A 24737-nucleotide genomic window follows, 5' to 3' on the forward strand; every position below is an offset into this window, starting at 1 on the left:
TTTGGGGAGGGGGGAGAGGAGAGAGAAATGCCTTCTTTCTTTGCATCCTTTCCCAGGACACCCTCCCACCACCACCACCACCACCAGTCCAATGTTCCCTCTAAGCTGCGCGCCTGCGCACATAGCATGACAACACCGCGCAGCAGTTTTCAATGTCACGTTTCCCATTAGATGAGAGGCCACTCTCCGCTCCCAGCGCTCGCTTTCGCACTCCTGGGCCTTCTTTGCATAACGGCCGCTGGAGTCCCTGCCGATTCTGCTCCGAGTCGCGGAGCACCCAGGCTGATTTCTGTCACAGAAGTTATATACCTCTCCACTCTCGGGATGGAGGCAGGGAAAGTTTTGATCTGAGGTTGGTTGCGCAGCCAGACTTAGGTGGGGGGGGGAGGGAAAGCGGGCGTCTCCCGCCCTCTCTTGCTCGCGCTTTGCTGGTTCCCAGGACAATCCAGACTCTAGACTTTCGCCTCCCCCCCCCAGGCTCCTATAAAGCCCCCGGAACCTGGGGGGGGGGGCAAAAAAAAACATGCAAAAATGGGGGGGGTCGCGCGTTGTGCGCGCATGCGCACTGGAGGGGATCGCGCGTTGCATTATGGGTGCGGCACGCCCGCACTCGATCCCCCCTGCGCTCCCCCCACTTGTGGCACGCGAGCCAAAACAGGTTCGCCATCACTGAAGGTGCTTCTTCCCTCGTTCCTCTTCGTGTTGGCGGGCGAGTCTTGGGGAGGGAAGGAGGGGGGAGAAGGGGCTACGGGAAGGGATCATGCCGGTCTGCACTGAGGCGGGAGGGGGAGATTTTCGTGGGTGGGAGATCCTGCTTTTTGCAAGACGGAGGGTGACGGTCTGGAGCCCTCAATCATCAACAATCAACACCCCCTGCCCCCTCCCTCCTTAGCAAGGAATTAAAAACATTTATCTTCAGTTTGCACCTTTCAGTAAAATGGTAAAAAAATAAACACGGGTATTTGCAACGGCTCCTTTCAGAGGTTTTTGCGTGTAATTATTGTGAACTTTAGGAGGGGGGGAGGGAATGTTATCTTTTTTGTTCCTGCTGTGTTTTGGGAGTGTCTCCCCCAGTATGAAATACTCAGTTGTGCACAACATGCAAAATACTAATTATTATCAATTACTGAAATGTCTTGAAAAAGCATAATCATTTACCATATTTATTTGCCAACTGCAAATAGTTGCAAGATGTACTGAGTGTCAAGACAAATATTGAAATTAGGAGATACAAGCAACAATAATAGCTTTAGAATAATTTGTCATCCTCTGCTGAAGCTAGCAGATATAAATATGAACTATTTATCCATAAATACTAGGAAAATGTCCCTTCATGAAAAATTACTTTTTCAGTCAACTCTACCTGGCATTAGTTGGGGGAACAGAAATATTAGTTGGCCAATTCTAAAAGAGCACCACAAAGAATTTAACAGATGTTTAAGAGAGCTGGGTTTTTCATTTATATTATACGTATGAACAGAATTAACACAAATTGCAGATATCAATCAAAAATAAAGAAAAAAGGATGAAATAATGCTCATTTTTTAAAAACTCAATGAAAATAAAAGCAATATACCAAGAAGGTGGCATACTGGTTGTGATTTGATCTCTTCGGGGGATCCAGGGGATCCCCTATACAAGTATTTTAATATTGCAGACTTGCAGTATTATAAGTGATACTGATATTATATAACACTTTTAATTAAACGGGTACCTTGAAGAAACATAACTTTGAGTTTCAAATAACACTGATTTCCGTTGTTGTCTTAGGTGACACCTGTGAAAAAAATTCAGGTGCTCAGGCATGAAAATGTGCCACTCAAACACTATACTTTTCCGCTCACGCTGAAAAAAAAATTAGAGGGAACGTTGCTTCCTAGTACCTTTCTTTCTCTTTCTTTTTCCTTCTCTCTCTCTCTCTCTCTCTCTGTTAAGAGGCAGCGAACAGCTGCTGGCTGTGGAAGGGAATTAGGCCCACTCCCAGGTGCTGGTGCTGATCCTTCCTTGGGACAGCTGAGTGGAACTCCCATAGTCACATCCACTTTACCTTTGTTGCTGTGGAAGGGCTCCAAGAGAGCCTCGAGTGCCAGGAAATATCTTGCTGGCTCAGAAGAAGGAGAATAACTAAACCAGATTAACAGAGTTGGAAGGGATCTTGGAGGTCATCTAGTCCAACCCCCCACAGAAGACCCTACACCATTTCTGACAGATGGCAGTCCAGTCTCTTCTCGAAAGCCTCCAGTGATGAAGCTCCCACAACTTCTGAAGGCAACTTCTGTTCCATGGGTTGATTGTTCTCACTCTCAGAAGATTCCTCCTTATTTCTAGGTTGAATCTCTCCTTGGTCAGTTTCCATCCATTCTTCCTTGTCTGGCCTTCAGGTGCTTTGAAGAATAGCTTGACCCCCTTCCTCTCTGTGGCAGCCCCTCAAATATTGGAAGTCTGCTATCCTGTCTTCCCTGGTCCTTCTCTTCCCTAGACTAGCCATGCCCAGTTCCTGCAACCGTCCTTCGTATGTTTTAGCCTCCAGTCCCCTCATCATCTTGGTTGCTCTTCTCTGCGCTTTTTCTAGAGTCTCCACATTTTTTTTCTAGTGTGGTGACCAAAACTGCATGCAGGATTCCAGGTGTGGCCTTACTAAGGCTTTATGGAGTGGTATGAGTACCTCCCTTGGTCTTCATTTTATCCCATGGCTTATTAGTCCTTTTATTTGACAAGGGATTTAACCCTGCAGTCTTTCTATCTACAGGTGGCCCTCAGGTTACGGCCACAGTTGAGCCCCCCCCATTTCCGTCGTTAAGTGAGGCAGTGAGTTTTGCTCCGTTTTACGACTTTCCTTGCCATCGTTGTTAAGTTAATCACTGCCATTGATAAGTTAGTCACCAGGTGGTGAAGTGAATCGAACTTCCCCGTTGATTTGGCTCATCAGGTCACAAAAGATGATCACATGACCTAAGGACACTGCGGCCGTCATAACTGTGAGTCGCTTGCCAAGGGTGGCAGGGAAAGTCATAAAACGGGACAAAACTCGCCAAATTTCTCACATAGCAACATCAATTCTGGGCTCAGTTGTGGTCGTAAGTCCAAGACGACCCCTGTTCAGTGGCAATCTGCATTCTCTTGTTTGGGGCAAAGAAACAGGACCAAAAGCCCAAACACCAGACATTGTTTCCTCTTAAGGACTAGTAGATTGTCCTCCTGTTTAAGCATGCAGGACAGGCAGGTATCTTCCCTCCCACCTCCTCAAATATTCACAATCCCTTCTCTTGCTTTCTCAGGGTGATGGTGTACGACCTCCGCAGAAGTGAGCCTGTCTCCTCGCTTTGTGGCCATCAGTTGGGGGTCTCGGTGGTGCAGATGGACGACTGGAAGGTGGTCAGCGGCGGCGAAGAAGGGCTGGTCTGTGCATGGGACCAGCGCATGGGCAGCAAGCTCTGGGAGATGCATGCCAGGTGAGATCCTACCGGCTTTAACAGATTCACAGAGTTGGAAGGGGCCTCGTAGGTCATCTAGTCCAACCCCCCGCCCAAGCAGGAGACCCTACACCATTTCTGACCGATGGCAGTCCAGTCTCTCCTTGAAAGCCTCCAGTAATGAAACTCCCACAACTTCTGAAGGCAACTTCGGTTCCAAGGGTTGATTGTTCTGTCAGAAAATTTCTCCTTATTTCCAGGTTGAATCTCTCCTGGGTCAGTTTCCATCCATTATTTCTTGTCCAGCCTTCGGGTGGTCCATATTCCCCGTTAGTGACCCTTCCCAGGCAGCTCCTGGCAAGCAAAGCCAATGGGAGGAACTGGATTCGTTTTAACGGCCACGTGATCCACTTAACAAACTCAGCAAAAATTCATGAGATTGGATGTTGCTCAATTAACAACCGCATCACTCAGATATGAAAGTGCCGTTCTCAATTGTGGTCATAAGTTGAGGACTACCTGTACGTCTTTAAGAGGCAGCTGGAGCAGGAAGAAATGGATTAAGGGTAGAAAAAAACTTTCTCCTCCTTCTCCTCCTCCTCCTCTTCTCCTCCTCCTCCTCCTCCTCCTCTTCTCCTCCTCCTCCTCCTCCTCCTATTCTTCTTCCCCTTCCCCTTCTTCCTCTCTCCTCTTCTTCTCTTCCTCCTCCTCCTCCTATTCTTCTTCCCCTTCCCCTTCTTCCTCTCCTCTTCTTCTCATCCTCCTCCTCCTCTTCTTCTTACCTTCTTCCTCTTTCCTGTTCTTCTTCTCTTCCTCCTCCTCCTCTTCTTCCCCTTCCCCTTCTTCTTCTCTCCTGTTCTTCTCTTCCGCCTCTTCTTCTTCTTCCCCTTCCCCTTCTTCCTCTCTCCTGTTCTTCTCTTCCTCCTCTCTTATTATTTTTCTTATTCCATCTCTTCCTGCTCCAGCTGCATTTCAGAAAGATTCCACTTGAGTGCGCTCAAAACTATTTTTCTGCTTTTGGAAAAAAAACTTCTTTTTCTGTTGTCCTACTGCACTTTACAAAAGCAGAGAAATATGTTTCCTATGACTGGAACCCCAAGGCAGGCAGCCTCGTGTTCGCTTCCAGAGGCATTACCAGCAAACTGCGTTTTCCCCAGGGTCAGCCTTTCTTAGGCGTTACGGGACGTCCGCCGTGCCCTCGGAGGGCTGTTAAAAATAAATAAATCAGGGGGGCCTTGAGGTTTTCTTACATACAGGTCATCCTCAGCTTACAACCACAATTGGGCCGAACATTTCTGTTGCTAAGGGCCATTTTTTGCTCGCTTTTGCCCCCAGCCCCCAGGAGCCCTTTGCAGGCCTCTCAAACTCTCTGCATGCCCCATTTTTCACAAAAAAACAAGGCATCCAGGGGGATTGGGAGGTCTGCAGAGTGCAAAAACTTTTTTTTAAATTTACAATCTTGGTGCATCTTATACTCCCAAAACTACAGTAATCAGTGGAACAGCTTGCCTTCAGAAATGGTGGGTTTTTAAGAAGAGACTGGACGGTCACTTATCTGAAAGGATATAAGGTTCTCCTGCTTGAGCAGGGGGCTGGACTAGAAGACCTCCAAGGACCCTTCTATTCTAGTCTAGTCTAGTCTAATCTAGTCTAGACTATTCTGTTTTCTATCATTTCTATTCTATTCTGTTTTCTATTCATTCTATTCTGTTCTGTTCTATTTTCTATCATTTTATTCTATTCTGTTTTCTATCATTCTGTTCTATTCTGTTTTCTATCATTCTATTCTATTTTCTATCTATTCTATTCTATTCTGTTCTGTTCTATTTTCTATCATTTTATTCTATTCTATTTTCTATCATTCTATTCTATTCTGTTTTCTATCATTCTATTCTATTCTGTTCTATTTTCTATCATTCTATTCTATTCTGTTTTCTATCATTCTATTCTATTCTATTTTCTATCATTCTATTCTATTCTGTTCTATTTTCTATCATTTTATTCTATTCTGTTTTCTATCATTCTGTTCTATTTTCTATCATTTTATTCTGTTCTATTTTCTATCATTTTATTCTGTTCTATTCTGTTCTATTCTATTCTAAACCATTAACTGACTGCTGGTCCTTTTATTCCAGGCACCCCATTCGCCACGTCCGCTTCAACTCCCACAGCCTCATCACGGCCAACGTCCCCAATGAAAAAACTCCCCGGGGGGGCCAGCATCACGGACGACGACTTGACCGCTCACCGAAGGTACTTTATCCCAATCCGCAGGAGGCGCCCTGTGACACCTCTCTTTGGTGTCGCTGGACTACAATCCCCAGGAGTCTCAGCGAGGCAGTATGGCAGGGCACCAGGAGTCCTCCCCAAGGTGGCCTTCCTGATTTTAAACAAACGAAAGGTGGAGGATGGGAGAGCGAGGTCTTAACGCTGTCAGAGAACCAGGAATCTTGGGGGTTTAGGATAGGAAGACTATCCAAGTATGAGTTGCGAGCGAGCTCCGTGGTGAACAGCAAGAGGCTGGTTGACTCCTGGAAAAGCAAACCCAGCACAATGGGTGAAAGGTGGTTTGAGGTTCCAGCACCTGTTTTTATGGGTTGGTTTGGCTAAGGTTGATGGGAATTATAGTTCAGCTGTTTCTGGATGGGTATTGGTGTCTCCTCTGCTTGGAAAACGGGTTAGCTAACCAAATTCTATTTAAATCCTCTCTTTTCTTCCCTTCTCTCTTCTCTTCCCATCCCTTCCCTTCTCTCTTCTCTTCTCCTCTTTTTCCATTCCATTCTTCTCTTCCCTCTTCTCTTCCCTTCCATTCTCTCTTCTCTTCTCCTTTTTTCCATTCTATTCTTCTCTTCCCTCTTCCCTTCCCTTCTCTCTTCTCATCTCCTCTTTTTCCATTCCATTCTTCTCTTCCCTCTTCTCTTCTCTTCCCTTCTCTCTTGTCTTCTCTTCTCTTTTTCCATTCCATTCTTCCCTTCCCTTCCCTCTTCTCTTCCCTTCCCTCTTCTCTTCCCTTCCCTTCCCTCCCCTCCACCCCTGTTCTCTTCTGTAATCTCTTCTCTTCTCTCTCCTCACCTTCTCCCTTCCTTCCATCCATCCATCCATCCATCCATCCATCCTTCCTTCCTTCCTTCCTTCCTTCCTTCCATCCATCCTCCATCCATCATACACAGTGGTTAAAATGCAGCATTGCAGGCTAACTCTGCTGATTGCCAGCAGTTCTATCCTGACAGGGCTCAAGGTTGACTCAAGCTTCCCTCCTTCCGAAGTGGGTAAAATGAGGACCCAGATTGTTGGGGGCAAGAGGCTGATTCTGTCAACCGCTTGGAAAGGGCTGTAAAAGCACTGTAAAGCGGTATATAAGTCTAAGGGCTATTGCTATTCTCCTTACTTTCTTTCCCCTTCTCTCCTAACAGGCACCGAGGCATCATCTACGCCTACGAGTTTTCCATCGACCAGTTGGTGGCCGAGAGCGGCCTTCCTATCTGCCGTTCCTCTTACAACGAAATGACCGGCTACAACTACAATATTGGCCTTGTGGTCCCCTATGACAACATCTAGGCAGCGCCGGAAGAAGGGGAGAACCAAGATGTCTGGGGAGATTCTCCGTCATGCAGGCCAGGGTTGTCCCAAAGGGGCCTTTTTTCTTTTTTCTTTTCAAGAGGCAGCTGGACTTTCTGGTTTGTTTTGTTTCTCCGAAGACGTTTCGAGGATGAGAGGCGTGAAACGTCTTCGAGGAGAAAGGGAGTCCAGGGGCCTCTTGGGAAAAAAAAGCACCTTCAGGCCAAGGGGAAGACCAACTAAGCTGGACCCTAGAGAAGGGGAACCCCAAGGATGGAGCTCCTGCAAAGCTCTTGGGAGGGCTTGGGCTGGCCCATCAGGCAGCAGCAAAAGAGGGGCACATGGGATCTCCCCAAAACTTCTAACAACACCACTGTAGAATGGAAGAAATGATGGCCCACAGGAACCACGATAGATAGGTAAGAATCAGGAGGTAGTAATAAAGTCTGAAGCCCAAAAACCAGGACTTTGGAACACGGGCTGCTGCCCACATGGGCAGAGACCGCAGGGAGGGGCTCCATTCAATTGCACTGCGTTCAACACTGCTTTTCTGGAGCTGGCACCAATGCTACCTGCAACACCTGGAGAGCTACCTGCAATATCTGGAGCGCTACCTGCAACACCTGGAAAAGATGGGGCTTTGGGAGCTTTTTTCTTGTAAATAAAATATCTTTATTAAGCGATGGTCTCGGAACAGGTGTTGGTTTGCTTGAAAAATGGCTGTTTTTATTGTCAGTGATGCTTGTGTTTGAAACCCCAAATTAAGAGGAGATCCGGAGGACGCCCTGCCACGCCTTCCGTGGCCCTTCCACCACAGGTAAGTCGAGCACGTGTGTGTAAGTATCCTTTCTCCTCCAGCTCCATTGGCACTTCCCCTTGATTGCGCCAGGACTGCCGAACCTGCGACCTTTCCTCTTAACCTTGCTGCCTAAGGGCGCTGGGAGTTGTAGTACATATCTAACTCGATGCAGCACGAGGTTCTTTGCCCGATCCGGCTTATCCATGCCAGTTCCTGCTGGCTGGGTCAAAAAAAAAAAAATGTAGCACGACTCATTTTTGGAGGCCTCCTTTGCTGGATGGGCCAGTGGAGCTACAGAAGAAAGAAATGCACACACGTGGCCGGATGTATATTATTGTGTATACCAGCGAGGGCAGGTGTTTTGCAAACTTGTCGGAGGTGGGGGACTTCAACTCCCAAGTAATTTTGGGAGTCGAAAGCCGTGCCCCTTCGAAGTTGCCAAGTTTCAAAAAGACTGCTCTCTCTTACCAGCTCTAGGCTGCAAAAACATGGTAGGCCAACAAAAATGTAGCTTCCCTCTGGTGGCTTGCTTCTACTTTTGCAGACCAGAACTCGTAACCTTAGTGGTATACACACCTTAATGTATGGTAATATGTAGATCAGGGGTGTCCAAACTTGGGAACTTTAAGACTTGTGGACTTCAACTCCCAGAATTCTGGGTGTTGAAGTCCACAAGTCTTAAAGTTCCCAAGTTTGGACACCCCTGATGTAGATGTATAAGCATATTACCATATATTAGGGAATATACCTATTGCTGTGTGTGTCTGTGTACATTAACACACATACATACGCTCAGCTAGGCTCAGATCTAGTGGGTTGCTTCCTAATAGAACTTAGCCTATATTATTCTATGTGTCTGTCTCTTAAAGTCATCATAAGGCTTTCTAATAATAAAGACACAGAATAATAACCATAAAATTCATTAAAACGGTTTATTTTATTTTCTGCCTGCGATCCCGATATTGTCCACAGGAGGGCGCACTTTTCTGTCCCTTGGCGTTAGCATTCAAGTCATCATAAGGCTTTCTAAACACAATAATAACCATAAAATTCATTAAAAAGGTTTATTTTATTTTTTCCCCGCGATCCCGATATTGTCCACAAGAGGGCGCACTTTTCTGTCCCTTAGCGCTAGCATTGAAGTCATCATAAGGCTTTCTAAACACAATAATAACCATAAAATTCATTAAAAAGGTTTATTTTATTTTTTCCCCGCGATCCCGATATTGTCCACAAGAGGGCGCACTTTTCTGTCCCTTAGCGCTAGCATTGAAATCATCATAAGGCTTTCTAAACGGGTTACGGCTTTTGGATCAGGGACAGAAAAGTGCGCCATCTGGTGGACACTAAATTTTCCCACGATACCGGCATTGTCCTCAAGAGGGCGCACTTTTCTGTCCCTGATCCAAAAGCCGTAACCCGTTTAGAAAGCCTTATGATGACTTCAATGCTAGCGCTAAGGGACAGAAAAGTGCGCCCTCTTGAGGACAATGCCGGTATCGTGGGAAAATTTAGTGTCCACCAGATGGCGCACTTTTCTGTCCCTGATCCAAAAGCCGTAACCCGTTTAGAAAGCCTTATGATGACTTCAATGCTAGCGCTAAGGGACAGAAAAGTGCGCCCTCTTGTGGACAATATCGGGATCGCGGGGAAAAAATAAAATAAACCTTTTTAATGAATTTTATGGTTATTATTCTGTGTTTAGAAAGCCTTATGACGACTTCAATGCTAGCGCTAAGGGACAGAAAAGTGCGCCCTCTTGTGGACAATATCGGGATCGCGGGGAAAAAATAAAATAAACCTTTTTAATGAATTTTATGGTTATTATTCTGTGTTTAGAAAGCCTTATGACGACTTCAATGCTAGCGCTAAGGGACAGAAAAGTGCGCCCTCTTGTGGACAATATCGGGATCGCGGGGAAAAAATAAAATAAACCTTTTTAATGAATTTTATGGTTATTATTCTGTGTTTAGAAAGCCTTATGATGACTTGAATGCTAACGCCAAGGGACAGAAAAGTGCGCCCTCCTGTGGACAATATCGGGATCGCAGGCAGAAAATAAAATAAACCGTTTTAATGAATTTTATGGTTATTATTCTGTGTCTTTATTATTAGAAAGCCTTATGATGACTTTAAGAGACAGACACATAGAATAATATAGGCTAAGTTCTATTAGGAAGCAACCCACTAGATCTGAGCCTAGCTGAGCGTATGTATGTGTGTTAATGTACACAGACACACACGGTAATAGGGGGGGTATATCCTAAAATGGCAATGTCCCGGACACTCTGTGACTTGAATGTAGTTGAATGTGTGTGCGTGGGGGTAGGTGCTTATGTTTTGGATTTTGGTTTTTTGTTTTTTTTTGCCGCCCCGCTTCCCATCCAAGGAGCTTCTTCAGTTCTGACTGAATGGTGGGGGAATTGGAAGATTTACATTCTTGGCACTCATCCGGTCGTTAGCACTCCAAAGTTCGGTCGTTAGCTGTCTTGAGAGTCCTTGAGGCCACTTGGGGTTTTTTTTTATCTGTACCCTGAATCAGGGTACAAATGGGTGTGGGACCTTTGTGGGACTGATGAAAGGACCGTGTCGGAGGCAGGAGAGGTAGCATCGTATCCATCCTCCTTTATTGAGAGCAAGCTGTTCGGTTTTAAAACACATGTCCTCGTTGGCCCCTTTCAAACCAGTGTTCCTCTCTGTCCGGAATATGGACTTTGCTCTCTTCAGAAGACTGACCTTCGTCTTTCAAATGCAGGTGGACTTCTCTTCCAAAGGTGCCTTTTCTCATGAGGCAACTGGCTTCCTTTGTTTTTCCTTGGAAGACATTTCGCTTCTCATCCAAGAAGCTTCTTCAGTGGAAGTGATGAACTGAAGAGGCTGCTTGGCTGAGAAGCAAAAAGTCTTCAAAGAAAAACCAGAAAGTCCAGTTGCCTCTTGAAAAAAGTAGCTTTGGAACAACCATGACCTGGGTGACGGGAGAGTCTCCACAGACCAGGGGTGTCCAAACTTGGGGATTTTTAAGACTTGTGGACTTCAACTCTCAGAATTCCAGGAGTTGAAGTCCACAAGTCTTAAAAATCCCCAAGTTTGGACAGCCCTGCCATAGACATATGGACTGCTCAATCTTGGCCTGATGGGTTTGTTTTCCTATGTTGTTGACATGTGTTTGTGAATAAAACCACCACTTCACAAACGCCTGGCACAACATGGAACAAATCCACCACGGCAAGATTCACCTTTGCAACACTGAAGTCTACAGAAAGCCCAATTTATTCTCACCAGCCACTGGAGCAAAACCATGGGAGTCTACTCTACGCTCCTGGGCTGAAGGTTTGCCTGCCATCAAAGGTGGAGAAGAACTAAAACATCAAAGAAAGCCTCAGAACCGGTGGCTATCCCACAATTGGGCCTTCATCAAATCCAGATAAAGATCCAGTAGGGTCATTTGTCCTCCATAAGAGAAGGAAGAGAACAAAGTCCCACAAAGGTCCAACACCCATTTGCACCCTGATTCTGGTGACCCTGAGGGTACGGATAAAAAACCCCAAGTGGCCTCAAGAACCCTCAAGAGAGCTAACAACCGGCCCTCAAGAGAGCTAAGGACCAGACGAATGCAAAGAATATAAATCCTTCCATTTCCCACCAGTCAGAACTGAAGAAGCTTCTTGGATGAGAAGCGGAACGTTGGGGCTTATATATCTATATATCTATATACAGGCAGACTTGTTAGCATAATTAGTTCATTCCAGGACCAGACTAATTATGCCCATTTCTCTCTGTGTGTGTATATATATATATATACACACAGAGAGAGTGTGTATTCTTTTATGTGCATATTAGCATTTAGTACAGATAGTTCTATTTATGTACTAAAATATGCTATTATGCACATATGTATGTATATATATATATATATATATATATATATATATATATATATATATATATATATATATATATATATATATACATATATATATATATATACATATACATATACTTATATACATATATACATATACATATGTGCATAATAGCATATTTTAGTACATAAATAGAACTATCTGTACTAAATGCTAATATGCACATAAAAGAATGCCTATATATATTACTACTAAAAAGCTAGCACGGGTAATCCTCGACTTAAAAAAGAGTTCATTTAGTGACTGAAGTCACAACAGCACCAAAAAAATGTAACATTATAGTTTTTCACATTTGCAGTTTGTGTGTATGTACATACATACACACATACACACACACACATACATACATCATACATACATATATGTAAATTGGGCCTAAAATTCCCTTGTAACAAAATGTCTCACTTAGGAACAATTGGACTCAGAATTGTGGTCATTAAGTCAAGGATTGCCTGTAATATATATAGCCATTCGCCCCAAAAGCTCACTTGCCATGGGCAGGGATAGCCCCCCCCCCCCCTTCTGACTTGGAGCAAGGACTCCTGTTGGTGTTTGGTGGGTGTCTTATCTCAGCCCAGGAAGCTAGAAGTAAAACACAACTGCACAAATATATCAAGCACTACAACGTTGCATCAGAATGAAAGTCCTTTTACTGGAAGCCAGAAAGTTGGTCTTCAACTGAAGATGGGGAATCCATGTGGCTGGTCCAGATGGGTCTGAAGTTCGTGGATCTGTGGCTGCTGCTCCATCAGACACATGGCCCTCCCTTCCTCCCACCCACCCAAACAAGCTCCCGGTCATCTCCTCCAAAGCCTCCCGCCACCCAGTTGCAGCTACTCCGCCGCTGTCAGTAGCAGAGCGCCATGGGTTCCAGTGTGAGGAAGCGGACGTGCATCTTGGTCTCTATGTCGATGCCTTCCCATATCTGGCATTGAAAGGGGAGAAGAAGAAAAAACACCCCCAGAGTTAGTGGAAGAGAAGACAACCTCCAATCCTTCAATCTTAAGGAGCAAATGTTGTATTCCAGAACTCAACCCACAGTTGACTTGGCCTTAGACTTCCCCCCCCCCACCCCAAAAATAGCTGATGGAAAGAGGGATTCACTCCAAAGCTGATGTGTGGACTTCCTTTCCTTCCCTTGGTACCGTTTGTGGTGCCCAGTGTCTTCTGCTGTGAACCTTTTGCCCATCTCCCTTAAGGAGGGCTCTTCTCCTCATTCCTTTGGCCAATTAACTTAACCCTACCACCCTTGTAAAGTTGGTAGATAGAGAAACTCTACTGTAGAAAGTTCGCCCCCGCCCCTCTCCTAAAATGAATATTGCTTTGAGCAATATTTATTATATTTCCCCTAAAAGAGAAATAGAAATCTGAAAGGAAACACCTCAGAGAGCCCATGCTTCCATCAAACTTAATTCAGACAGCCTAAAAAGTTAGCTATGACCCCTGCATAGCCCCCATGGGAGTCTGACAATCAATAGAATAAATGTCCTTGCCAGAGGAAGAGGAAGCTGAAGGGCAAGGCCCAAGAGAGGGTATAAATACCCCCCCCCTCTCTCCTCCATGTGGTCAGCTACCCAGGACCTCAAACCTAAGTGGTCCTGTCCATCAATAAACCATCTTTCCAATCAATCTCCATGTTTCCGGCGTCTTTCTCCCCACTCGGAACTAAACAAGATAGGTATTTCTTCCAACCCTACTCATATAGCGGTTTTTGCAAAATGGTTAACCGATGTTTGGAGAACTACTAGCCCTAAATCCACCCTCTCTCCAGTACGCTGATTATTTGGGAGACTTTGTGTTTGAAAAACCATTACTGGAGATTTATTTCTGTGAATTTGGAAATGAATAATTTTTGGGGGTGGGGGATTGCAGGAGGTTTGAGGTTGAGTAGAGAGATGGCCCTATCTAAGCCAATAAAAATGCAAAAAAAAAAAAAAAAAAGATTGACTCACTTTCAGGAAGTCATCAAATGTGATCCCTTCGTAGACCTGATCCGGCTCCTAAGATTAGGAAGGAAAAGAGATTCATTCCAGGAAGGGAACAATTAAAAGGAAATACTCAGAAGAAGTCGAAAAGGAAATACACCTTAACATTCAGGAAATTCCAAAGGTGAAATTTGAATGAAAAACAGGGATATCTTTATGAGGCCTGACCCCAGGGGATATAAATGAAAAGCATAATAAGGTGTTATCTGACAGCAGCAAGAATCCCATTGGCACAACATTGGGGTTAGGAAAACCATCCCTAAGACTAAAATGAAAAAATATGCAGCAATGGAAAAACTGATCAAATATATTTACAGCAGAAGTCTAACCAAATTCACACAGGGGTGGTTTCCTTATGTGCAATGTATCACACAGTAAGGCAAGCTAAAATGTGGTTTGTGACTAAAAAGAAACTGTGTATAATAATTAAAAGGATGCAAAAAAATATGTCCAAAGTATAAAAATATTTAACCAAAAATCAGTTGAACGGCTGTGCAACATATCACACAGTAAGGCAAGCTAAAAATGTGGTTTATGATGAAAAAGAAACTGTGTCTAATAATTAAAATGATGCAAAAAAAATATGTCCAAAGCACTGTTCCCTCTAAGGTGCGCGGCTGCGCAAATTATTGGTTCTTCAAAATTTTGTGCCCATTTTATCATACAATCTTTAACTAATTTAGGCAACAAAAACGGAATGCACAGGTACAGTATAGATGATACCTTGCTCAGTAGTAGTAACTGTGAAAGGGATCTTGGAGTCCTAGTGGACAACCATTTAAATAGGAGCCAGCAGTGTGCAGCAGCTGCCAAAAAAGCCAACACAGTTCTAGGCTGCATCAACAGAGGGATAGAATCGAGATCACGTGAAGGGTTAATACCACTTTATAAGGCCTTGGTAAGGACACACTTGGAATACTGCATTCAGTTCTGGTCGCCACGATGTAAAAAAGATGTGGAGACTCTAGAAAGACTGCAGAGAAGAGCAACAAAGATGATTAGGGGACTGGAGACTAAAACATATGAAGAACGGTTGCAGGAATTGGTTATGTCTAGTTTAGTTTAGTTAGTTTAGTTTAGTTTATTTAATTTATAGACCGCCCCCTCTCCCCGTAGGGACTCGGGGCGGTGTACAGACCATTCATAATCAAAACAATAAAGATGACATAAGACATGAAACATAAACAACTCACACACACGGTCTGTTATAAAATCCCAAAACCAATTTAAATATTAAGAACAATTTTAAAACCCGTTAAAACCCCAGTATAAAATTTAAAAAGCCATCCAGGAAGGTTTGAATAGATGTTAAATACAGTTATGATTATGGTTGTAATTAGTTTAATAGAAAGAAGGACTAGGGGAGACATGATAGCATTTTTCCAATATCTCAGGGGATGCCCCTAAGAAGAGGGAGTCAAACTATTCTCCAAGGCACCTGAGGGTAGAACAAGAAGCAATGGGTGGAAACTAATCAAGGAGAGAAGCAACTTAGAACTGAGGAGAAACTTCCTGAACAGTTAGAACAATTAATCAGTGGAACAGCTTGCCTCCAGAAGTTGTGAATGCCCCAACACTGGAAGTCTTTAAGATGTTGGATAGCTATTTGTCTGAAACGGTATAGGGTTTCCTGCCTAGGCAGGGGGTTGGACTAGAAGACCTCCAAGGTCCCCTCCAACTCTACTATTGTATTATTGTATTGTATTGTATTATTGTAATTCTGTTTCTGAGTCTATTTCTATCAATACATTATACAACCTTTTTATATTCATTTGACCCTGGTCCCTAATTTGTTTTATCAAGTTATCCTCATTTTAGATAATACCAGATTTCTGGTCTTTTTTTCCATCTAGCCTGTAACTGACCATACTGAAACCAGGTTTGAATTACCCCTTCATCTCTTAATGCATTCAAAGATTTTAACGGTAGTACACCTCTATCCATACTAAGATCTCAATGTTAATGGGATAGAAAGCTGCCACCCTGTGGTCAATGCAGGTATTGCAGCCACAAAAAGAAACCCACCTTTTTAATGGGATTTGAGAGTTATTATCCTGTATCGTTATTAAAACCTTATTAACTTTAGTAGGGCAACAAGAGGCACGTTTGCTGCAACACAGGAGCAGAAAAATAAATCATGCTTCAAAACCCTTAAACCGAGTTAAGGCCTATTAATATTAGTAACGTTTTAACAATAAAGGCTAATAACCTTAAAACGCCATTAAAATGTGCATTTCTTTTGGCGGCTGCTACACCTGCTTTGACCAAGGAGGACACTGTTTTCGGGGCCTTAGCATTAGCATTGAGGCCATCATAGACCATTTAAACTCACTTTAAGGGGCTGAAAGAAAGGTCCTTCTGGGTTCGGCTCCAAGACCCTGGAGACGCGGAGGCTGCTTGGAAAGATGGTTTAATGGTGGACAGGATCACGTGCTTCAATGTTGGTGGAGAAGAGGATTAGAGGGAGGGAGGGGCTTGCTAGGCCCAGCCCCACCTCTCTGTTTCCTCTTCCTGGGTAAGAAATGCATTCGGATCGCTTGAAAGACTCCCATGCAGGGGCAACTGCCTAGGCTGCGTTTTGAATCCAGGTTTGGTGGAGTTCTCAGATGCCAAGTGGGGAGTTGGGTAAAGGGCCAATATTATCATGCCCTAATCCCATCCCCTGGAGCTGAAGGGGAGAACTCTTTCTTATGTAAAGGGACTAGCTCAGGTTTTAATGGCTCATGGACAAAGTGGGTGGGGGCAGGAAGCTGCAGGGAGAGTTACTTTGTCTTTTTGAAACATGTTTCTTCCTTTTCACTTCCAGGGAAATAGAATATTCTGCCATTTCAATATTTCCCAGGATATTTCATTTTTCTAGGAGAGGGCTGGGTGATAACTTTCCACAAAGGCTTTTGAAGGATTCCTTCTTCTGTGCCTGTGCTGCATCCCTTTTGCCCTTTTAATATTAATAAAGCATTTAATAATAAAGATACGGAATAATAAACTTGAAACCCCATTAAAAGGGTTCTTTTTGTGGCTGTTTCTTTTTGGACCACAGGATGGCACTTTTCCGCTCCCGGGGGCTGCAAAAGACACGGAAGAATTAACCCTGTTTCAAAAGCCTCAAATCGAGTTTAAAAGGCCTAGGATAGCTTCAATAGCCACAGAATATTAAAATGCCTTTAAATGTTTTTTTTTCCTTTTGGTGGCGGGGTGGCACTCTCTTGTGTTCACTCAATACTGTTAGCATGGAAATCATGGTAGATCTTTTTAACTAGGTTTAAAGTCTTGAAGAGGCAGGATTCCTTCTGAGCCTCCTGTTGCCCTGTTAATGTTAATAACATTATCATAATAATAAAGATACAGACTAACAACCTTACAGTCCCACTAAAAGGGTTTCTTTCTTTTTGTGGCTGCTGTTCCTTCTTTAACCGCAGGACTGACTCTCACTGTAGGACTGCCTACCCAAAAAGAGGGGTCTCCCTGTATCACTAGCAAAGGAGAACATGTTGGGTTTGGAGAAGTGGGACAGAAAGATTGCACGTAAAGTAACATCAAGGGCTCCTTCCAGAATCAATCACGACTGTATATGAAGTCTCTAAACTCTTCTGGAATACTCAAAATTGCTCTGGAACATGCCAAAGCGATGAAGCTTTGTTCCAACTGCCTTGTGGCTGTTGGAAGTTTCTTCTCCTGATGGCGGGAATCATGTGAAAGTGTCGTGTGCCTGTGAGAATCTCCTTGGTCCCCCAAAGTAGTTCTGTGTCTGGCTGTAGTTACAACTCCATATTGGCTCCATTTGCAGGCCCTATTGCCCTGGCCTTGCCCCAACCCCAACCTAAAGGCAAGAAACCTGGGCTTCTGCTGATGCAGCCTCTTACTATCAGGGATATACGTAGGTTTTATTGAACTTACTTTGGGTTTAAGATTTGTTAAAACTGCAGGTTTTTTCCCCCTAGAAGCAATTGCCGAAATCCAGCTGCTTTCTTTTAACGTTTCTCTACCTGAGCCCCCAGATTCCTTTATCTCCTTATCAGATTCACTCCTGCATTTTGATCGATAGGCAGCCAAACCGGTTAAGCGAACAGATGCAGGCTGAAGGGAAGGCGGGGCTTCAGCAAGATTTCCTTTTTTCCCACAAGATCCACACAAACAAAGCACTGTTCCCTCTAAGGTGCGCGGCTGCGCGGCCGCGCAGGTGGCAAGAAAACACTGTGCAGGGGTTTCCAACTGCCGCGCAGTGTTTTGTACTGTCACAGGCGACGGAGGTCCTTTGCAGGCGGCTAGAACTGGCCGCCCGCAAAGGACCTCCCCGGACTTGTTTTGATGAGCGCGGGGCGACTGAGTTCAGGAAAGCAAGCCCGGGGAGGTCCTTTGTGGGCGACCAATCCTAGCTGCTTGCGCCCAGCACTGCGGCGAAAATAAACCCCCAAAGCCTTTTCAAAGCTCCCGCCGGCGCCCACGCCCATGGTAGTGGCGCCTCCCCCTCTGTTTGGAGCACCTGAGCTGAGCCTTGCGTTCCCCCTGCCCCCTCCTCCTTTGCTGTGCTTTTGAGGAGCCATGAGGCCGCGGGAGCCAGTAGGAAGGCGGCGGAGGGGGCGGGAGCAGGGGAAAAAGGCCTCATGGCTTCTCAAAAGCATGGCGGCGGAGGAGGAGGCGGCAGGGGTAATGCGGTGCCCAGCTCAGGTGCTCCGAGTGGAGGAGGACGCGCCACTGCCACGGGCGGGGGCGCCAGCGGGAGCTTTGGCGGCTTCACTCCAAATGTGGAGGAAGAGGAGGAGGAGGAGGCAGCTGTTATTCTGGCAGGGGCTCGTCCTCGGCATCTTCAACGGCAGCCCTGCCCCCTGTGAAAAAAACCAAAGATGGAGCAGATCCACGCAGATGACGTCGCCGCAACATGACTGGAGGAGGAATTCTGGGAGTTGAAGTCCACAAGTCTTCAAGCTATCAGGTTTGAAGACCCTGGGTTTTTTTTTTTTCTAAAGGGTTAAGGGTGCCAGGATCTTGCAACTTGACAGCTTTAAGACTTGCATGCTTCAATGCCAGAGTTCCTGAGCCAACATGACTGGAGGAGGAATTCTGGGAGTTGAAGTCCACAAGTCTTAAAGCTGTCAGGTTTGAAGACACCTTGGGGTTTTTTTTCCTAAAGGGTTAGGGATGCAAGGATCTTGTAACTTGACAGCTTTAAGACTTGCGTACTTCAAATGCCAGAGTTTCTGACCCAACATTTTGGTTGCTAAGCAGGAGCGTTGTTAAGTGATACTATATAACACTTTTAATTAAGCGGGTACCTTGAATAAACATAACTTTGAGTTTCAAATAATACTGATTTCCGTTGTTGTCTTAGGTGACACCTGTGAAAAAAATTCAGGTGCTCAGGCATAAAAATGTGCCGCTCAAACACTATACTTTTCTGCTCACACTGAAAAAAAATTAGAGGGAACATTGACCCCCCCCCCCCCCGCTGGCTGGACCCCTCCTCATAAAACCTGGCTGCTTTGCAAAAGCCTTGTGAAATCAAATCGTGGGACATTTGAAACTTCCAAATGTCCCAGAAGGAAAACAAAATTAAATGAAAGAAAATACAATAATAACCAAGGGAAAAAATGGACCATTTTTATGCTATAAAAATGGGTTTATAGCAAATTGTCACCCCCGCAGGGGTGTTAAAATAAGCCAATGTTTGTTTCCCTAAATGTGTCTCAAGGGCGGAGTTATGCAGATGAAGGGGGCGGGCTTATCCAATGAGGACCTGCTGTCTTTCAATGCAACTTTTAAAAACTTTCCTGCTATATCAAAAGTCCCCTTTGATATTTTTTAATAAATAAATAAATAAATAAATGCCTCCTTGTGTCCTGTTTTTAGGACAAAGGTGCGGCTGTAATTTCTTGGATTCCTTCTGGATTGAATTTTCTTAAATTTTTCACTCAACCCGACAGCCCTAAGATCTCCTGGTGGTCTCTTATCCATAAAGGACAAAAAGCAGATAGTTGAATCAGAATGTCAATAAATTCCTTCTCCATCTGGCTCTCAAAAATGTCCATGAAATACACTTAAGAACAAAAGCATTTATCCTCTTCCTGTTTTCTTTCCATCTCTGAAAGATAAATAAACAGAAATAAATAAAAAAAATGGGGAGGGGGGGAATTGTAGTCCTCAACTTACAACTATTCGCTTAGTGACTTTGATGCTACAACAGCACTAAAAAAAAGTGACTTATGACCGTTTTAAATGTTTGCTAAACAAATGGTTGGAAGTCAAGAACTACCTGTAGTACAAAATTCAGAGAAACATCCAGAGAAAAAGTAGGAACCACCTTTGGTGGGAAGGAAACAGCGTTCCGTGCGCCTTTGGCGTTGAGTCATGCCGGCCAGTTGACCACGGAGACGTCTTTGGACAGCGCTGGCTCTTCGGCTTTGAAATGGAGATGAGCACCGCCCCCTAGAGTCGGGAACGATTGGCACAGATGTGCGAGGGGAACCTTTACCCCTAAAAAACAATCAAGCACAGATGGTGAAATCAAGAGGACAAAGAAGCTGAGTTTCTTCTTCTAGCTTTTTAGCTCAATGGGAGATGGGCTTGATCTTATGGGCCACCCTGGAAAAGGAGCACTGGCTCCTAAGGGCCGTTACAACTGTCTCTTGAGAAGGTCCCAAGAGACAACGTGGATTGTCGAGGAGAGGTGCAGGGCTGAGGAAAGGTGGGAGTTCTCCAGAACTATGCTCCAGGAGGTCAGGGGCCAGGCAGAAATAAAACATGCTGAGAGGCCAGAGGCCCCTCCCCTGGGGGCTAGCCTGGGGATCTGCCCATACGTGACCTCTGACACCCAAGTCAAGATTCAACTTTTGTGTGGGATAGACCAGCCATAGCATCCAGAAAGCATCAGGAAGCTTGAGTTGAAGAGCTGCAGTTGAGAAGGTCTTGCTACACCTCAGATCTCTTGATGGGACTGAGAGAGATGGAGGATCTCAGGCTTACCTCAGAAGAGGACAATCACAAAAGACTTTGGTTCTGAACCTTTGGTTAAAAGGTCGAAGAGTCAACTCAACTTTATTATATGCGTTGAAGGTCTCCGTCTCCTCCTCCTCCTCCTCCTCCTTTTTCTCCTTCTCTTCCTCCTCCTGCTGTTTCTTCTCCTCCTCCTTCTCCTCCTCCTCCCTCTCTTCTCTTTTTCTCTAATTCAAGATGCTGAGACTTTGGGAAAAGTGCAGATAAGAGCAACTAGGATGGTCAAAGGCCTGGAGACTAAAACATATAAAGAATGTCTGTGGGTTTGGCCAGTCTAGGGGAAAGAAGAATTAGGAATGACGTGATAGCAGTATATCTCAGTATTTGAGAGGTCCAATTAGTCTCCAAAGACACCAGGGGAAGGACAAGAAGCGACAGATGCAAAACTAATCAAGGAGAGGAGCAACCTGGGATTAAGGAGAAAGTGCCTAACAGTGAGGACATTTAACCAGTGGGAAAGCTGGCTGTTTGAGGTGCTCCTTCACTGGAGGGTTTTAAGAAGTGACTAGAGACGGCCACTTGTCTGAGATGCTGTAGGTTCTCCTGCTTGAGCCGGGGGCTGGACTAGAAGACCTCCAAGCTCTCTTCTCTTCTATTCCTGACCCTCTTCTTCCCCACAGCAAGTAAACAGTGGCCACTCCCATGTCTTCCATAAGCCACGGCTTAAACAGTGAAGATCCACTGCCTGCGCTGGTGGAGAACTGTGGAAGTTGTAGTCCTTCATGTTGCCCTTCATAGATGTTGGGTTTATTCCGTGTTCCAGAAAGAAAGCAGCCGGGGTAATGATGGTTTCTTCCCTTCCAGGATTCTGGCTACGATTCTTTCAAACTGCTGAGAATCCACTTACTGGCACGGACACGCTTTATTTTTATTGGAAGACTTGAAAACATATGACTATTAATTTTTTTTTTCAAAAGAAAAGTTTTCCAGTGGAGAAGATGACCAACTTGGCTGATAATAATACCAAGGTCCAACTTTGTTACAGTACTGTATTTTGAAAACCTAACCCTGTTGTGACTTTGAACTGTTTTCTCCTTCTCCTCCTCCTTTTTCTTCTTCTTCATCTTCTCCTCCTCCTCCTTCCCCCTCCTCTTCTCCTTTTTTCTCTTCCTCCGCCAGTTTCATGCCAAAGGGAGAACTAGAATTCACGATTTCCTGGTGACGTTCCATGCCTAAGGAGGGACTAGAACTCATTTTCCTCCTGGTGATTGGCCCAAAGTCACCCAGACGGGGTTTTCATGCCCAAAGCCGGACTAGAACTCCCATTCTCCCGGTTTCTAGCCAGCTGTCTTAACCGCTGGATGCTCCTTTAGAATTCTTCTCTTCTTTCCGTTTCTCTGCCAGGAGGCAGTGCGGGATGGGAGGCCAGCCAAGGTTGGGAGATGGGGTGGGGGGAAAGAGACCCCCAAACGCATCTGAATAGCTGCTCAGGGCGTTAAATAATGATGCGGAGAGCATAATCAAGTCTTGAGTCTCCCTGCGGATTCTCCAGTCCGATGATTGCTGGTATTTGGAAAGAGAAATATGAGCGTTTCATTTTTTTATAATCAAAGGAGAACGGAGTTCTAAAGCAATAGGGAGGATTTGGTTTGGGGAGGGGGGGATTGAGAGAGAGAGAATTAGGGGTTGCTGATTCGGGAAGGGGAGGGCAAAGGTTTTCTTGGCAGGCGGCTAAAGTTTCTTTAGACATGCCAAGACGTATGCGCTCTGCGGCAGGGAGACCCTCCAGAATTACCCCTCGACCTTTTGCACAGCTGGAACAGTAAGTCATTGAGAAAATTTTGAAGGAAGAGGGCAGGGCGGGGCGAGGGGGGGGAGATTGGAAATCTCACAAAGCTCTTACACACACACACACACACACACACACCCCTCCCTCCCGCTTCCCTGCCCTGCAGGTCAAGGTGGTGATTTGCAAAGTCAAATAAATAAATTAAACAAGCCACATTAATGCCATTTCCTCCCTTAAAGGGTACTTAAAGGCGCTGCGTAGGAGCCTGGGGGTGGGGAGACAGACTCTGATTCTCCTCCCCCCCCCCCCACTCCCCTTCTGCCCTGTTCTTCTCTCCAGCTTCAATTCTTTAGATAGGATTAAATGCATTGAGTGCCTGCCTGGTTCTTTTTAAGAGGTCCCACTTATAAGGATGAGTGGGCCAGGCTGGGGGGGGGGGGCAGTCAGTCTGTTCACAATTACAGAGAATCAGGTGCTTTTATCTCTATTGGTCGGTTTCCTTCGATGGATGAAGGAAAGTATCAGTTTTCCATCAGTAAATTTGTAGACAAGGAATAAGGAGCTGTTAACAAGCTTATCAGCCTTATACTGAAATATAGTTATCTATCTATTGATCGATCGATCGATATCTTAACACACACACACCCTCTCTCTTCCCTCCAGAAGTTGTGGGTGCTTAATCACTGGGAGTCTTCAAGAAAAAATTGGACAACCATTTGACTGGAATGGTCTCCTGCTTTGGACTAGATGACCTTCAAGGCCCCTTCCAACTCCGTTATTCTATGTTCTATGACTCTTTAAATGAGCAATGAGGTGATACAAATTAATTTCCCGTGATTTAAGCCCAAGGATGTCTTCCCTACTTTCCTTTTACGCATTTTGTAGTTCCGCAAAATTTAGCTTTCTTACTCTTGCTCCTCCAGCTTCTTCCCTCGTTCCTTCGTGGGAAAATGGACTTTTCGTTCTTCCCTGGGGAGTGCTAGCTGGCTACTAAGAGGGTCATTCTGTAGCGCAACAGACGTAAATCAAAGGCAAAGTCCTTGCAAGTCACCGTGTGACAAGTATGAAGGATTCTGGCTGTAACGTTTTCCAAGCTTTGCTGGAATATTTGCTCCGAGACCAAAGGTGGGAAAATTGGAGTTAGACGATGAACTGCTGGTCAAATTGAGGGGATTAGAATTCGCTCCTCCTGGAATGGGGACAGTTTACAAAATAAATTCCCCCTTAATGAAAATAAGTACTAGGGGAGACATGACAGTGGTCTTCCAATATCTCAGGGGTTGCCCCAAAGCAGAGGGAGTCAAGCTATTCTCCAAAGCACCTGAGGGCAGGACAAGAAGCGATGGGTGGAAACTAATCAAGGAGAGAAGCAACCTGGAACTAAGGAGAAACTTCCTGACAGTTAGCTGGTTCCAGCTGCGTCTCAGGAATTGCCAGAACCTGGTAGTACACAGTCACGAACTGCTTCCGGGACTCTTGTCTCTGGATTTTGCCTGGAGGTTGACTCCTGAAGCCTTTTCCCAGGAGTGGATGCAGCCCCAAGGCAGTGGAGGTTTGTCATGGGAGTTTCCCTTCTCCTAGACGGTGGTTCTGCCGCTTGATCTGCCGTTGGGGCGTGGAGCCCTCTTCCGCCTTCAAACCCGTTGACCGTCTTCTCCCGTAACCCTGGGAAGGGGCCCTTACGAGGTGCTCCCAGCCGGGCCAGCTGGGCCAAGGTTTTTTAAGGAGGTGTTACTCCTCCATCACTCACCCTTTGTCCTGGCTTGTGACAGGCAGAGCCTGGCTCCCCAAACGGTGGGCCCAGGATGGCGGGTTTCAAAGTCACAATGCACTGAAAAATGGGGATTTATGACAGGTTTTCACCCTTATGACCGTTGCAACATCCTGAGGTCACGTGACCGTAGGGCAAGCCAAGTCAATGAGGAAGCCAGATTCCCTTAACAGTCACGTCACTAACTGAAGCACTGTAGCGATTCACTTAAAAACGGTGGCGAGGCGAGTTGTAAAACGGAGGCAAATTCATGCAGTAACAGTCTTGCTTTTTTAGGCTCAAATGGTCGTCACAAGTCGAAGGACTGGCTGTGGAAGTCATAAAGAGAGACAGCAAGGAAAAATCTCCTGGTTGTGAGAGAGATGAAGCCGTGGTCTGGGCTGCCCTCCCCCCCAGGAGGGTTTCAAGGAAAGGTTTGGGGGTCTTGGATAGTCTGAGGGTCCCTGCTATGGGCAGGAGGGTGGGCTGGAGGATCTCGAAGTGTCTCGGATTCTACCTATTCATTTTGGGGAAGTTTCAGTGAGTAGAGGAGCCTCCTATCCATCCAAGATTGTTCCAGCCACCTCCTC

General features: G+C 45.3%; 1 protein-coding gene and 2 long non-coding RNA genes across 8 annotated transcripts in view; 1 reads left to right on the top strand and 2 right to left on the bottom strand.

Annotated features, from left to right (window-relative positions):
• Nucleotides 1-7652, top strand: part of LOC309399503 (F-box/WD repeat-containing protein 8-like) — an 11847-nt gene extending 4195 nt beyond the window's left edge. For 3 of the 6 annotated variants that reach the window (XM_081967366.1, XM_081967365.1, XM_081967367.1), the window contains exons 3-5: nt 3279-3452; nt 5549-5666; nt 6827-7652. In XM_081967366.1, coding sequence (XP_081823492.1) covers nt 3279-3452; nt 5549-5666; nt 6827-6961 — 427 coding nt within the window. In that variant the 3' untranslated portion in view covers nt 6962-7652. Of the gene's footprint in view, nt 1-9; nt 353-847; nt 994-3278; nt 3453-5548; nt 5667-6826 lie in introns of those variants that run through there. The other 3 variants (XM_081967363.1, XM_081967368.1, XM_081967364.1) reach the window with 3 other exon arrangements.
• A 3068-nt stretch (nt 7653-10720) lies between these two features.
• Nucleotides 10721-17729, bottom strand: LOC309399506. The gene is made up of 4 exons (XR_014176536.1): nt 16011-17729; nt 13646-13693; nt 11793-12618; nt 10721-11422 (listed from the first exon to the last, which is right to left on the bottom strand). It is a non-coding gene; the product is annotated as an uncharacterized lncRNA (long non-coding RNA).
• A 1758-nt stretch (nt 17730-19487) lies between these two features.
• LOC309399679 lies at nt 19488-20482 on the bottom strand. The gene is made up of 2 exons (XR_014176555.1): nt 19977-20482; nt 19488-19757 (listed from the first exon to the last, which is right to left on the bottom strand). It is a non-coding gene; the product is annotated as an uncharacterized lncRNA (long non-coding RNA).
• Between the last annotated feature and the right edge of the window lie 4255 nt (nt 20483-24737).

The sequence above is a fragment of the Natrix helvetica genome (assembly GCF_964273705.1).
Source record: "Natrix helvetica genome assembly, chromosome: 15".
NCBI classification, from domain to species: Eukaryota; Metazoa; Chordata; class Lepidosauria; order Squamata; family Natricidae; genus Natrix; species Natrix helvetica.